The sequence below is a fragment of the Hylobates moloch genome, unplaced genomic scaffold (genome assembly GCF_009828535.3).
Source record: "Hylobates moloch isolate HMO894 unplaced genomic scaffold, HMol_V3 SCAFFOLD_18, whole genome shotgun sequence".
NCBI classification, from domain to species: domain Eukaryota; kingdom Metazoa; phylum Chordata; class Mammalia; order Primates; family Hylobatidae; genus Hylobates; species Hylobates moloch.
This window is the reverse complement of record NW_026652293.1, coordinates 1,753,003-1,766,907: the sequence shown is the minus strand read 5'-3', so window position 1 is coordinate 1,766,907 and position 13,905 is coordinate 1,753,003. Positions and strand designations below refer to the sequence as shown.

Below are 13,905 nucleotides of genomic sequence, written 5' to 3'. Positions count from 1 at the left end.
ATAGTTGCAAAAAAAATCTAAAAATGAGGCAACAGCCAAACATTTGGGCGGTGGGAAAATGGCGGGCAATAAGGAAATAGATAAGGATCCCGCAGGCTAGAAAGGTGGCAAACCTTATTGTGCCAGAGCAGAGCATTTGGTAAAAAATAACTACCATTAAATTGAGAGCATGAAAGAAAGCACCAGAAAATCAGCAAAATTCCGAAGATTTTACAAATACAACAGGATGAGACCCTTGACTGGGGTCACTTTCACATGGACTTGATTAGATGTGAACAGCCAGAAGCCCACACATTTCTGAAATCTCACTGCAAACAAAGGCAGTGGCAGGAGGTGGGTAAGAAGCCGCCCTCCAAGTTTGCGATTGTTTAGCCCTAAAGCTGCTCACACAAGCAGGAAGTGAGTGGCACAAGCTGTGCAGCCACCAGGGAGGGCGTATTTTCTAATGTCCACTTCAGATATGGCCACAGAGCATTACCACCAAGGCAGAAGCTCCCAGGGGACAAGGCCAGAGCACACAGGAGTCTCTTTCTGAGGGCAGCAACAGGTTCAAACCAAGGAGCTTACTTCATGCCAAGAAGGCGTCTCACTGGTCCCACCCTGCAGGGTTCCACCACTGCTGCAGAGCGGAGCTGCGGGCCCTTCCCCTTCTTCCTTTTCCAAATGGGAGCTCTACTGCTTTCATCATATTCTTCCTCCACTGCTATACGCTGGTTTGGGTAGGAAACTTGGTGGATAGGGAGGAGATAACTTCTCTGTTAGTTTATAGTTTGTGGACTTCAAGGAATTGAGGGAGGAGACAAACCATCACTCAGAGCTGGGGGCAGTGGCTGCATTCAACTTCATTTCGATAACAACAACTCTCTCTGTGCCCTTATTTCAAGGGTTTTTATACTATTTAGTCGAATTATGTAACTATTGTAACAAGTGCAACTGGCCTACACAGGTTTGGAAATGACCCTCACTGACTCCTCCTAAGCATACCTTTCAAGTTGGGGAGGAGAGGAGGGCATCCAGAGAACAGGCACCCGGTGGAACGGAAGCAGCCATGAGTATTCATTAGCATGTTTTACAGAGAGATGAAGGGAGTTGGGAATCCAGACAAAGAACTTCTATTATACATATAACTCTACATTGGAATTGTTTAAAAGTTGCTTTCCTTTTTGTTTTAATTAGCTTCCATTTCCCTATTCTAGAGTCCATTCTATTTGTTCATCTTGGTCCTTTTCTGTCGTTGGTTTCATGCAAATGTCTGGTGACCATTAATTCTCCATTCTTATTTATGAATGAAGGATTAGGTTGACTAGTATAGGTCTGGGTTTTGGTTCCTTCCAAAGTGGTAAATTTCTGTTTCTCCAATAGGCCTCTCCCTTGCATGGGAAAGCTAAGTATGCTCTGTGGAAGCACACTGAGTATTCCAGTGTGTTCTACTCTGGGAAGAGTCCTTTCCTTTAGTTCTCTCCTTTTCCATTGTAGAAGTCTGCTCTGCTTCCTATGCCTACACAAAGTATCTTCCCTTCGCTTCTGCAGAGAATGGTTCCAGCGTCTTTTACCCAGAAGCAACCATCCCCAGCGGCTCTGCATACCTGGGGAGGGTACAAGGGTGTGTCCGGCCCAGCCAACAGGCAGTCCGGTAATGACTACCCTGCTCTCTAACGGTACTGATTCCAAGCTGGGGGTTTGGAAGGAAAGCTTGTACCTCTACAGCAGGTCTCTCCTTCATCTGTTTTGGGTTAGGGGTTTTCTGTAATTTGTTTGCTCCACCAATCTGGCCCAAGCTGTTTTTTTATGCTTTACACCAGTTCCTCAAAATGTCTGGTCCACTGGTGATAGCCTTTCTTCATGTGCAAAGCTATTATTGATGTTCTAGTCTGTTCTATCTCATTCCTTACAGAATCATTTCAGCAGGATTTTAGGAGGGGTCCTAGTGTTCACATACTAACAAAAAAATATTCGTGTGATTCTTTCATCTTAAAACCCTAACAGTTCCCTGTTAGCCAAGGAAGCAAGTGTGGCTCTACAGCACAATGCATGTTCTTTTCTCATCTGCCCATTACTCCATCCACAGCTTCATCACCCATCAGTCTTCCAGGGCTCCTGACCCTACGAAACATTTCCCCACCAACTGCAATTTTGCCCAGAGGCACAAGTACAACATGTCATCTCTTCCCTTTAGGTCACAGTGCAATTTCCTCTGCCTAGAAAACCTTTCCTTCCCAATTTCATCTGGAAAACTATTGTAGCCCCTTTCAATGCTTTCTGAAGCAAGTACATGAAATGAAAAGGATGAGATGTAAATCAATACAAAATGCCTCCCCTGCCTTTGAAACCCTGTGCAGCCACTCCTCCAGGGCGCTCCGAGCCCCATCCCTCAGTCATCCTTCCCAGCCGTGCTGTGTTGTGCATGACGACACAGCCAGTCCAGGGCCCAGGAGTCCTTGTCCCCAGACCGGCACTCCTTTATGCTGGCGTATTTATTTCAAACTATGGATTCTCAGGCCCCACCTAAGGAATTATAATTCAGTTGGCTTCACATGGAACCTGGAAATTCGTATTTTCAGAAAGTATCCTGGCAAGTCTGTCAAGTGGTCAGGCATGGGACCCACTTCGCTATATCACACCAGCCCCACCCTTTAGCCCTGTCATTCTTCCATTGCAGACACGGCCCCACCGCACTGTCAGGAATCCCTGAGCATTACTGAGCGAAGGCCTCACTGTCCTCCCTGAATGCAAGTGAGCCAACCACAGCCAAGTGTCCACATGGCACAGCCGCATGTCTGCCTGGGGACCAAGGCCCCACACTGAGTGAGTGGAAGAAGGACTCCTGGGAAGAAGGAAACTTGGGGCCTCGGGTTGCAGGGCTAACGGAGCAGCTGCCCAGACCCAGCTCAGGCAGAGCGGAATTACCACAGTCTGATTGGAGAAGGGGTCCGTGTAGTTGATCCTCTGGGTGGTGCAATTCATGTCACCCGGCTGGCCAGGGCTTGTCAGAGGAGGAATGACCTCGTAATGGTGCTTACAGCTGAGCAACTGGGCCTGACCGGGGTACAGGGCAATACCTGGGGGCACAAACAGGAAAAGCAAGTGTCAGAAATCACAGTCCTGACCACATCCCTGAAATCATCTCACACCCACCAACAACCTACGTTCTGGACTCCCTGGATGACTGCAGGGAAGGGAGAAGAAATGGGTTTCAGAGGGTGAGGAGCCACATCCCCTGGCCTCAGAAAGCCCCGCTCTAGTAGAGGGCACAAGCCCCTCCTCAGTAAGCCCCTGGCCAACCTGGATCCCACGCCCTGATGCCCACATCAAAACCCGCTCCACCTCAGAGCCCTGCTCCACACCCTCTGAGGGAGTCTCTTGACTCGGCCCTGCTGTGCCATCCCTCTGGGCCAACACCCACCTGCAGAATCGCTGGGAGGCTCTAAGCTGTGGAATTCCTCAGAACTCACTTTGTCTCTTAGACTGGGAGCCCCAGCTGTGCGAGTCACATCCCAAGAGTCCCTCCCTCTTCCCAGCCCAGGCACCTCTACTGACAGTAGCTGTCCAGCCTCAAGGGCAGCAATGCTAAGACAGCAGCACGTGGCATCAGAGACAGACAGACAGACTTCAGAGAGACTAAGAGACCAGACAGAGAGAGTAAAACCTACAGATAAACAAGACTCAAGCAGACACACAGAAAAGAGGGACAAACACAAGACAGGAAGAGATGGGCAGAGGAGCCATGACCAGCACACCTGACTCTGCTGGAGGCTGGCAGGAAGCCCCAGAGAGAGGGCACCTGGACTCTGGCTCTGCCATGTGGGCAGGCCCTCCCACAGGTCACTCAGGGGCATCTGTGGGCAGAGCAGGTGGCACACACTGGGTGGACAGGGCCCAAGTCATACAGCTCACGCCTCCTCATTTACTCTACGGCCCCCAGAGCATCCAGTGCCAGCCCTGCAGCCCAGAGCAGACAGCCTGCTCTATAGCAGAGTGGACTCCCCACTCAGGGACCAGACACCCCAGTGGGACAGGTATACCCAGTGTGGCCTGGGAGTCCCTCTCCAGGCAGGGTTGAATGGCCTCACCTCCCCTGCCACCCTCCCCACCCCCCAGTCCAGCCTTGACTCCTGCTTCTCCTCATCCCTGCCCTCTGGCCCCAGCCAAGTTAGTCTCATCCTCTCCAGGGAAGCCCTCTGCCTCCCTAGACACTCCTTTGCTCTGCTGATCCCCATCCCAAAGACACTCTCTTCCCATCTATGTGCTTTTCAAGGCCCAGCTCAAATCCTACCTCCCTGCCAAGCTTTCCCTGACCCCTCTAGTAGCCTGCAGTAGCTACTCCAGGCTCTGTCCATTTCTCTCCTCAGCACATAACACACTCCCAACAGCAGCTCTTTGGGCGTAGACTCTATACCTAGACTATGCTTGGTTGGACTCCTCTGCCCTGCCTGTAGTACCACAAATACAATGGCAGCTCAGGGAGTATCTGCCAGCTGACACCCTAGATCTGGGGCCCTGATGCCTGGCCCAGGGGCAAGCTCTACCTGGGGCATCATAGCGATCCACTTCCTTGTAAGACACAGACATGACAGGGTGCTTGAGTTTCTCGCGAAAGTCTGTGATGGTCTGGTAGACCAGGAAGACGGCCACAGCCATGAGCAGCAGGTAGATGAAGATGAGCAGGACTGAGAAGACGTTCTTCAGGCAGGCCTTGCTGAAGCGGATGCTGCTGGAGGCGGACTCACTGTCCAGGCCTGACAACAACAAAACACCATGTGACCCAGGGCACAGGGACAAGGTACACACAGAGATGGCCAGCAACCTCCAGGCCCTTGCCTGCCTCACCAAGGAGGTGAAGTCACCTGCACGCCCAACCTTTCCACCTCACCCCACAAATCATAACAAAGGGTACCTGTAAACGTTTACTACACAGCTTCTCTGCCAGGCAGAGGATACCAAGCTGAAGGAGACTTACTCATTGTCTTTATGGAGTTTACTCTCAAAAGAAAAAAGATAAAAGATAAAAAATAATAAAAATGTTAAAAGAAAAAGCAAAAAACAAACAAAAAGAACAGAAAAAAGGAGTTTACTCTCTAGAGGGATAGGCAGTTACAATCCAACAAGTGAGCTGGCCCCAACCTACCTCTCTGGGCTTATTCCTCACCACTCCACTTCCCCAGTTCTCCCAGCTCCAGCTCCACCTCTACTCATCGACTTTCTGTTCTTCTGGGGTGCCCTTCTCAACCCGGGAGCCTCTCACATTTACCATTCCCTCTGCTTGATTTTCTTTTCTTCCACAGCTGATGCCTCACTCATCCTAAGCCTCAAAAGCCTTTTGCTTGGCATCTGGCTTCCAACAGTGACAGAGTAGCTTGGTCACACCACCCTTCCATGGAAGCATTTTAATTTAGAAAGGCATTTTCTTGGCCAGGCGCAGTGGCTCACGCCTGTAATCCCAGCACTTTGGGAGGCCAAGGCGGGTGGATCACCTGAGGTCGGGAGTTCGAGACCAGCCTGACTAACACGGTGAAACCCCCGTCTCTACTAAAAATACAAAATTAGCTGGGCATGGTGGCACATGCCTGTAATCCCAGTTACTCAAGAGGCTGAAGCAGGAGAATTGCTTGAACCCAGGAGGCGGAGATTGCAGTGAGCCAAGATCGCGCCATTGCACTCCAGCCTGGGCAACGAGAGTGAAACTCCATCTCAAAAAAAAAAAAAAGAAAGAAAGAAGAAAAGACATTTTCTTGAGGAAGCCTCTCCTGACCCCTAACCTTTATTTGGGCACCTCTTCCTCAGTGTTCCCAGGGAGCCCTGTATGTCCTCTACTTCGTCACTCTGCAATGTTATGTCTATACATCTTTTATCCCCCTAGGCTGTGAGTTCCATGAGGGCAGGGATGGGGCCAGTCTTATCCCTAACTGAATCCTTAGCCCTTCATGCTATGCCTGGAACATTCTGCATTTACATGGTGACTGATTAAACACGTCCTGATGCCATTGGTACAACACAACTCTGTCTCCCCTACCTCCCTCACAAAACCCTGAGGCTAGAAGCTAGATTAATCTCTGTTACGGACGAAACTGTATCCCCCACCCTCAAATTCAGGTTGAAGATCTAACCCTCAATGTGACTATATTTAGAGACAGGGCCTTCAAGGACATAATTAAGGTTAAATGTGGCCATAAGGATGAGGCCTGATCCAATAGGACCAGAATCCTTATAAGGGGAGGAGACACTAGGAGCACATGCACACAGGAAAAAAGGCCATGTGAGGACACAATGAGAAGGCAGCCGTCTGCAAGCCAAGGAGAGAGGCCTCACCAGAAATCAACCCTGCTGGCACCTTGATATTGGATTCTCGCTTCCAGAACTGTGAGAAATAAATTTCTGTTGTTTATGCCACTCAGCTGTGGCATTTTGTTACAGCAGTCCGAGCTGACTAAGATACTCCCACAGGGCTCCCTGTGCCCTCTCTGCTCCTCAGCTGAAAGTGGAGCTCCCTGAGAAGCCCTATTTCCTCCACAGCCCAGCTGAGCACAAGGCTGAGAACAAGGGAAGCATCTGAACGTAAGCCCCAAAAGGTATCTGCTTGGCATCTGGCTTCCAACAGTGACAGAGTAGCAGTGTCACATCACCCTTCCACAGAAAACAATTATAAACTTTGGACAACATATTTTAAATTATTTGAAGGCACTGGGAGAATGATCAAAAGCAGGTAGAAATTGAAAGAGAGGCTATCCCTGAAAGAGAAGAACTGTACTTGGTGAGATTTATACATCTGTAGCTTTTTGCCTAAGAATACATGCCAATCCCTATAAGGCATGGTTCAGAGTGACAGGGACAAAGTTCAGGGCTGGAAGAGCAGCCAGAAAGTTAAGACGAAACCATGAAAGGGAGGGAGCCACAGAGGGGGTGAAACTCCCAAATCTGCAACTAAATGTATATTCAGATCGTTGGCTGGAGAACCCACGGGGGGCCAGCAAAAAGTAACTGGAAATTGAAAGAACTGCATGGAGATTTCAACTACGGCTAATGCAGTAGAGACAGGAGTTTAGAGCTTAAATCTTGCCATATTAAATATATGCCAAGAAAAAAAATACCCTTCTGAAGATCATAACAGAATCCAGAATCTCTACATCATTCATAATGTCCAGTGTTCAATCAAAAATCAACTAGACATGCTAAGAAACAAGAAAATATGACCTGTACTCAAGAAAAAAGCAATCTATAGAAACCAACACCAAGATGACCCAGTGCTGCAATTTAGCAGAGAGGAACTTTACAGCACTTAAAGGAAAATATCTGAATAAGGAATAAAGACAAGATCAATAGAGAAACAGAAACTAATAACAACGGCCAAATATACAGAATTTCAGTTTTGCGGGACGAAAAAGCATTGTGGAGATGGATGGTGGTGATGGTTGCACAGCAATATGAAAGTGCTTAATATCACTGAACTATACATTTTAATGGGTAAGATGATAAGTTTTACATTATGTGTATCTAACCACTGTAAAAATGTTTCATTAAATTTAAAAAAAAAAACAGATGGAAATTCCAGATCTGACAAGAAATAAATGAAATAAAAAGTTCACTGTATAGGCTTAATAGCAAAAGATGGCAGAAAAAGAGTTGGTGAACTAGAAGTTAAATCAACAGAAACTATCCAATCTGAAGAAAATAAAGAAAAAAAAACCTAAATGGAGCCTGGATAATTGTTACAGTATCTAGCAGTGTAATGACATGTAACTGGAGACAGAAAATGGGTCACAAAAATATCTGAGGCCAGGGGCATGGTGGCTCACCTCTGTAATCCCAGCATTTTGGGAGGCTGAGGCGGGCGGATCACAAGGTCAAGAGATTGAAACCATCCTGGCCAACGAGGTGAAACCCCATCTCTACTAAAAATTAGCTGGTGTGGTGGCACGTGCCTGTAATCCCAGCTACTCAGGAGGCTGAGGCAGGAGAATTGCTTGAACCTAGGAGGTGGAGGTTGCAGTGAGTTGAGATCACACCATTGCACTCCAGCCTAGGAAACAAGAGCAAAACTCCATCTCAAAAAAAAAAAAAAAGAAAAAAGACTATTGATATTGGGTTCCAAGACGGCCGAATAGGAACAGCCCCAGTCTACAGCTCCCAGCAAGAGAGACGCAGAAGACAGGTGATTTCTGCATTTCCAACAGAGGTACTGGGTTCATCTCACTGGGACTTGTCGGACAGTGGGTGCAGGACAGTGGGTGCAGCGCACTGAGCGTGAGCCCAAGCAGGGCAAGGCATCACCTCACCCGGGAAGCGCAAGGGGTCAGGGAATTCCCTTTCATAGCCAAGCAAAGCTGGGACAGATGGCACCTGGAAAATCGGGTCACTCCCACCCTAATACTGCGCTTTTCCAATGGTCTTAGCAAATGGCACACCAAGAGATTATATCCCATGCCTGGCTCGGAGGGTCCCACGCCCACGGAGCCTCGCTCATTGCTAGCACAGCAGTCTGAGATCGAACTGCAAGGCGGCAGCGAGGCTGGGGGAGCAGTGCCCGCCATTGCTGAGGCTTGAGTAGGTAAACAAAGTGGCAGGGAAGCTCGAACTGGGTGGAGCCCACCACAGCTCAAGGAGGCCTGCCTGCCTCTGTAGACTCCACCTCTGGGGACAGGGCATAGCCGAACAAAAGGCAGCAGAATCTTCTGCAGACTTAAATGTCCCTGTCTGACAGCTTTGAAGAGAGTAGTGGTTCTCCCAGCACAGAGTTTGAGATCTGAGAACGGACAGACTGCCTCCTCAAGTGGGTCCCTGACCCCTGTGTAGCCTGTCTGGGAGGCACCCCCCAGTAGGGGCAGACCGACATCTCACACAGCCAGGTACCCCTCTGAGACAAAACCTCCAGAGGAACGATCAGATAGCAACATTTGCTGTTCACCATATTCGCTGTTCTGCAGCCTGCGCTGCTGATACCCAGGCAAACAGGGTCTGGAGTGGACTTCCAGCAAACTCCAGCAGACCTGCAGCTGAGGGTCCTGACTGTTAAAAGGAAAACTAACAAACAGAAAGGACATCCACACCAAAACCCCATCTGTACGTCACTATCATCAAGGACGAAAGGTAGATAAAACCACAAAGATGGGGGAAAAAACAGAACAGAAAAACTGAAAATTCTAAAAATCAGAGCGCCTCTCCTCCTCCAAAGGAACGCAGCTCCTCACCAGCAACGGAACAAAGCTGGACAGAGAATGACTTTGATGAGTTGAGAGAAGAAGGCTTCAGACTATCAAACTTCTCCGAGCTAAAGGAGGAAGTTCAAACCCATCGCAAAGAAGTTAAAAACCTTGAAAAAAGATTAGACGAATGGCTAACTAAAATAACCAATGCAGAGAAGTCCTTAAAGGACCCGATGGAGCTGAAAACCATGGCACAAGAACTACATGACGAATGCACAAGCTTCAGTAGCAGATTCGATCAACTGGAAGAAACGGTGTCAGTGATTGAAGATCAAATGAATGAAATGAAGCGAGAAGTTTAGAGAAAAAAGAATAAAAAGAAACGAACAAAGCCTCCAAGAAATATGGGACTACGTGAAAAGCCCAAATGTACGTCTGATTGGTGTACCTGAAAGTGACGGGGAGAATGGAACCAAGTTGGAAAACACTCTGCAGGATATTATCCAGGAGAACGTTCCCAACCTAGCAAGGCAGGCCAACATTCAAACTCAGGAAATACAGAGAACGCCACAAAGATACTCCTCGAGAAAAGCAACTCCAAGACACATAATTGTCACATTCACCAAAGTTGAAATGAAGGAAAAAATGTTAAGGGCAGCCAGAGAGAAAGGTTGGGTTACCCACAAAGGGAAGCCCATCAGACCAACAGCTCATCTCTCGGCAGAAACTCCACAAGCCATAAGAGAGTGGGGGCCAATAGTCAACATTCTTAAAGAATTTTCAACCCAGAATTTCATAGCCAGCCAAACTAAGCTTCATAAGTGAAGGAGAAATAAAACCCTTTACAGACAAGCAAATGCTGAGAGATTTTGTCACCACCAGGCCTGCCCTAAAAGAGCTCCTGAAGGAAGCACTAAACATGGAAAGGAACAACCGGTACCAGCCACTGCAAAAACATGCCAAATTGTAAAGACCATCGATGCTAGGAAGAAACTGTATCAACTATGGAGCAAAACAACCAGCTAACATCATAATGACAGGATCAAATTCATACATAACAATATTAACCTTAAATGGGCTAAATGCTCCAATTAAAAGACACAGACTAGCAAATTGGATAGAGTCAAGACCTATCAGTGTGCTGTATTCAGGAAACCCATCTCATGTGCAGAGACACACATAGGCTCAAAGTAACGGGATAGAGGAAGATCTACCAAGCAAATGGAAAACAAAAAAAGGCAGGGGTTGCAATCCTAGTCTCTGATAAAATAGACTTTAAACCAACAAAAATCAAAAGAGAAGGCCATTATATAATGCTAAAGGGATCAATTCAACAGTTTAGGATAGCTAACTATCCTAAATATATATGCACCCAATACAGGAGCACCCAGATTCATAAAGCAAGTCCTTAGAGACGTACAAAGAGACTTAGACTCCCACACAATAATAATGGGAGACTTCAACACCTCACTGTCAACATTAGACAGAAAGTTATCAAGGATATCCAGGAATTGAATTCAGCTCTGCACCAAGTGGACCTAATAGTCATCTACATAACTCTCCACCCCAAATCAACAGAATAAACATTCTTCTTAGCACCACACCACACAATTCCAAAATTGACCACATAGTTGGAAGTAAAGCACTCCTCAGCAAATGTAATAGAACAGAAATTATAACAAACTGTCTCTCAGACCACAGTGCAATCAAACTAGAACTCAGGATTAAGAAACTTATTCAAAACCACTCAATTACGTGGAAACTGAACAATCTGCTCCTGAATGACTACTGGGTACATAACGAAATGAAGGCAGAAATAAAGATGTTCTTTGAAACCAACAAGAACAAAGACACAACATACGCAGAATCTCTGGGACACACTCAAAGCAGTGTGTAGAGGGAAATTTATAGCACTAAATGCCCACAAGAGAAAGTAGGAAAGATCTAAAATTGACACCCTAACATCACAATTAAAAGAACTAGAGAAGCAAGAGCAAACACATTCAAAAGCTAGCAGAAGGCAAGAAATAACTAAGATCAGAGCAGAACTGAAGGAAATAGAAACACAAAAAACCCTTCAAAAAAATCAATGAAACCAGGAGCTGGTTTTTTGAAAAGATCAACAAAATTGATAGACCACTAGCAAGACTAATAAAGAAGAAAAGAGAGAAGAATCAAATAGATGCAATAAAAAATGATAAAGGGGATATCACCACTGATCACACAGAAATACAAACTACCATCAGAGAATACTATAAACACCTCTACGCAAATAAACTAGAAAATCTAGAAGAAATGGATAAATTCCTGGACACATACACCCTCCCAAGACTAAACCAGGAAGAAGTTGAATCTCTGAATAGACCAATAACAGGCTCTGAAATTGAGGCAATAATTAATAGCTTACCAACCGAAAAAAGTTCAGGACCAGATGGATTCACAGCCGAATTCTACCAGAGGTACAAGGAGGAGCTGGTACCATTCCTTCTGAAACTATTCCAATCAACAGAAAAAGAGGGAATCCTCCCTAATTCATTTTATGAGGCCGGCATCATCCTGATACCAAAGCCTGGCAGAGACTCAACAAAAAAAGAGAATTTCAGACCAATATCCCTGATGAACATCAATGCAAAAATCCTCAATAAAATACTGGCAAACTGAATCCAGCAGCACATCAAAAAGCTTATCCACCATGATCAAGCGAGCTTCATCCCTGGGATGCAAGGCTGGTTCAACATAGGCAAATCAATAAACATAATCCAGCATATAAACAGAACCAAAGACCAAAACCACATGATTATCTCAATAGATGCAGAAAAGGCCTTTGACAAAACTCAACAGCCCTTCATGCTAAAAACACCAATAGATTAGGTATTGATGGGACGTATCTAAAAATAATAAGAGCTTTTTGTGACAAACCCACAGTCAATATCATACTGAATGGGCAAAAACTAGAAGCATTCCCTTTGAAAACTGGCACAAGAGAGGGATGCCCTCTCTCACCACTCCTACTCAACACAGTGTTGGAAGTTCTGGCCAGGGCAATCAGGCAGGAGAAATAAATAAGGGTATTAATCAGGAAAAGAGGAAGTCAAATTGTCCCTGTTTGCAGATGACATGATTGTATGTCTAGAAAACCCCATCGTCTCAGCCCAAAATCTCCTTAAGCTGATAAGCAACTTCGGCAAAGTCTCAGGATACAAAATCAGTGTACAAAAATCACAAGCATCCGGGCCGAGCGCGGTGGCTCATGCCTGTAATCCCAGCACTTTGGGAGGCCGAGGTGGGCGGATCACCTGAGGTCAGGAGTTCGAGACCGGCCTCAACATGGAGAAACCCCGTCTCTACTAAAAATACAAAAAATTAGCCGGGCGTGGTAGTGCATGCCTGTAATCCCAGCTACGTGGGAGGCTGAGGTAGGAGAATTGCTTCAACCTGGGAGGCGGAGGTTGCGGTGAGCCAAGATCGCGCCATTGCACTCCAGCCTGGGCAACAAGAGCGAAACTCCGTCTCCAAAAAAAAAAAAAAAAATCACAAGCATTCTTATACACCAATAACAGACAAACAGAGAGCCAAATCATGAGTGAACTCCCATTCACAATAGCTTTAAAGAGAATAAAATACCTAGGAATCCAACTTACAAGGGATGTGAAGGACCTCTTCAAGAAGAACTACAAACCACTGCTCAATGAAATAAAAAAGGACACAAACAAATGGAAGAACATTCCATGCTCATGGATAGGAAGAATCAGTATCATGAAAATGGCCATACTGCCCAATGTAATTTATAGATTCAATGCCATCCCCATCAAGCTACCAATGACTTTCTTCACAGAATTGGAAAAAACTACTTTAAAGTTCATATGGAACCAAAAAAGAGCCCGCGTTGCCAAGTCAATCCTAAGCCAAAAGAACAAAGCTGGAGGCATCATGCTACCTGACTTCAAACTATACTACAAGGCTACAGTAACCAAAACAGCATGGTACTGGTACCAAAACAGAGATATAGACCAATGGAACAGAACAGAGTCCTCAGAAATAATACCACACATCTACAACTATCTGATCTTTGACAAACCTGAAAAAAACAAGAAATGGGGAAAGGATTCCCTATTTAACAAATGGTGCTGGGAAAACTGGCTAGCCATATGTAGAAAGCTGAAACTGGATCCCTTCCTTACACCTTATACAAACATTAATTCAAGATGGATTAAAGACTTAAATGTTAGACCTAAAACCATAAAAGCCCTAGAAGAAAACCTAGGCAATACCATTCAGGACACAGGCATGGGCAAGGACTTCATGTCTAAAATACCAAAAGCAATGGCAACAAAAGCCAAAATTGACAAATGGGATCTAATTAAACTAAAGAGCTTCTGCACAGCTAAAGAAACTACCATCAAAGTGAACAGGCAACCTACAGAATGGGAGAAAATTTTTGCAATCTACTCATCTGACAAAGGGCTAATATTCAGAATCTACAAAGAACTCAAACAAATTTACAAGAAAAAAAACAAACAACCCCATCAACAAGTGGGTGAAGGATATGAACAGACACTTCTCAAAAGAAGACATTTATGCAGCCAAGAGACACATGAAAAAATGCTCATCATCACTGGCCATCAGAGAAATGCAAATCAAAACCACAATGAGATATCATCTCACACCAGTTAGAATGGCAATCATTAAAAAGTCAGGAAACAACAGGTGCTGGAGAGGATGTGGAGAAATAGGAACACTTTTACACTGTTGGTGGGACTGTAAACCA

At 45.9% G+C, this 13,905-nt stretch overlaps 1 protein-coding gene across 5 annotated transcripts in view; it reads right to left on the bottom strand.

Moving 5' to 3' along the window:
* PACC1 (proton activated chloride channel 1) overlaps nt 1–13,905 on the bottom strand; it is a 69,547-nt gene that overhangs the window by 18,773 nt on the left and 36,869 nt on the right. For all 5 annotated transcript variants that reach the window (XM_058430575.1, XM_032136429.2, XM_032753813.2 and 2 more), the window contains 2 exons: nt 4,527–4,736; nt 2,908–3,059 (listed from right to left, as the gene is read on the bottom strand). In XM_058430575.1, coding sequence (XP_058286558.1) covers nt 2,908–3,059; nt 4,527–4,736 — 362 coding nt within the window. The remainder of the gene's footprint in view (nt 1–2,907; nt 3,060–4,526; nt 4,737–13,905) is intronic.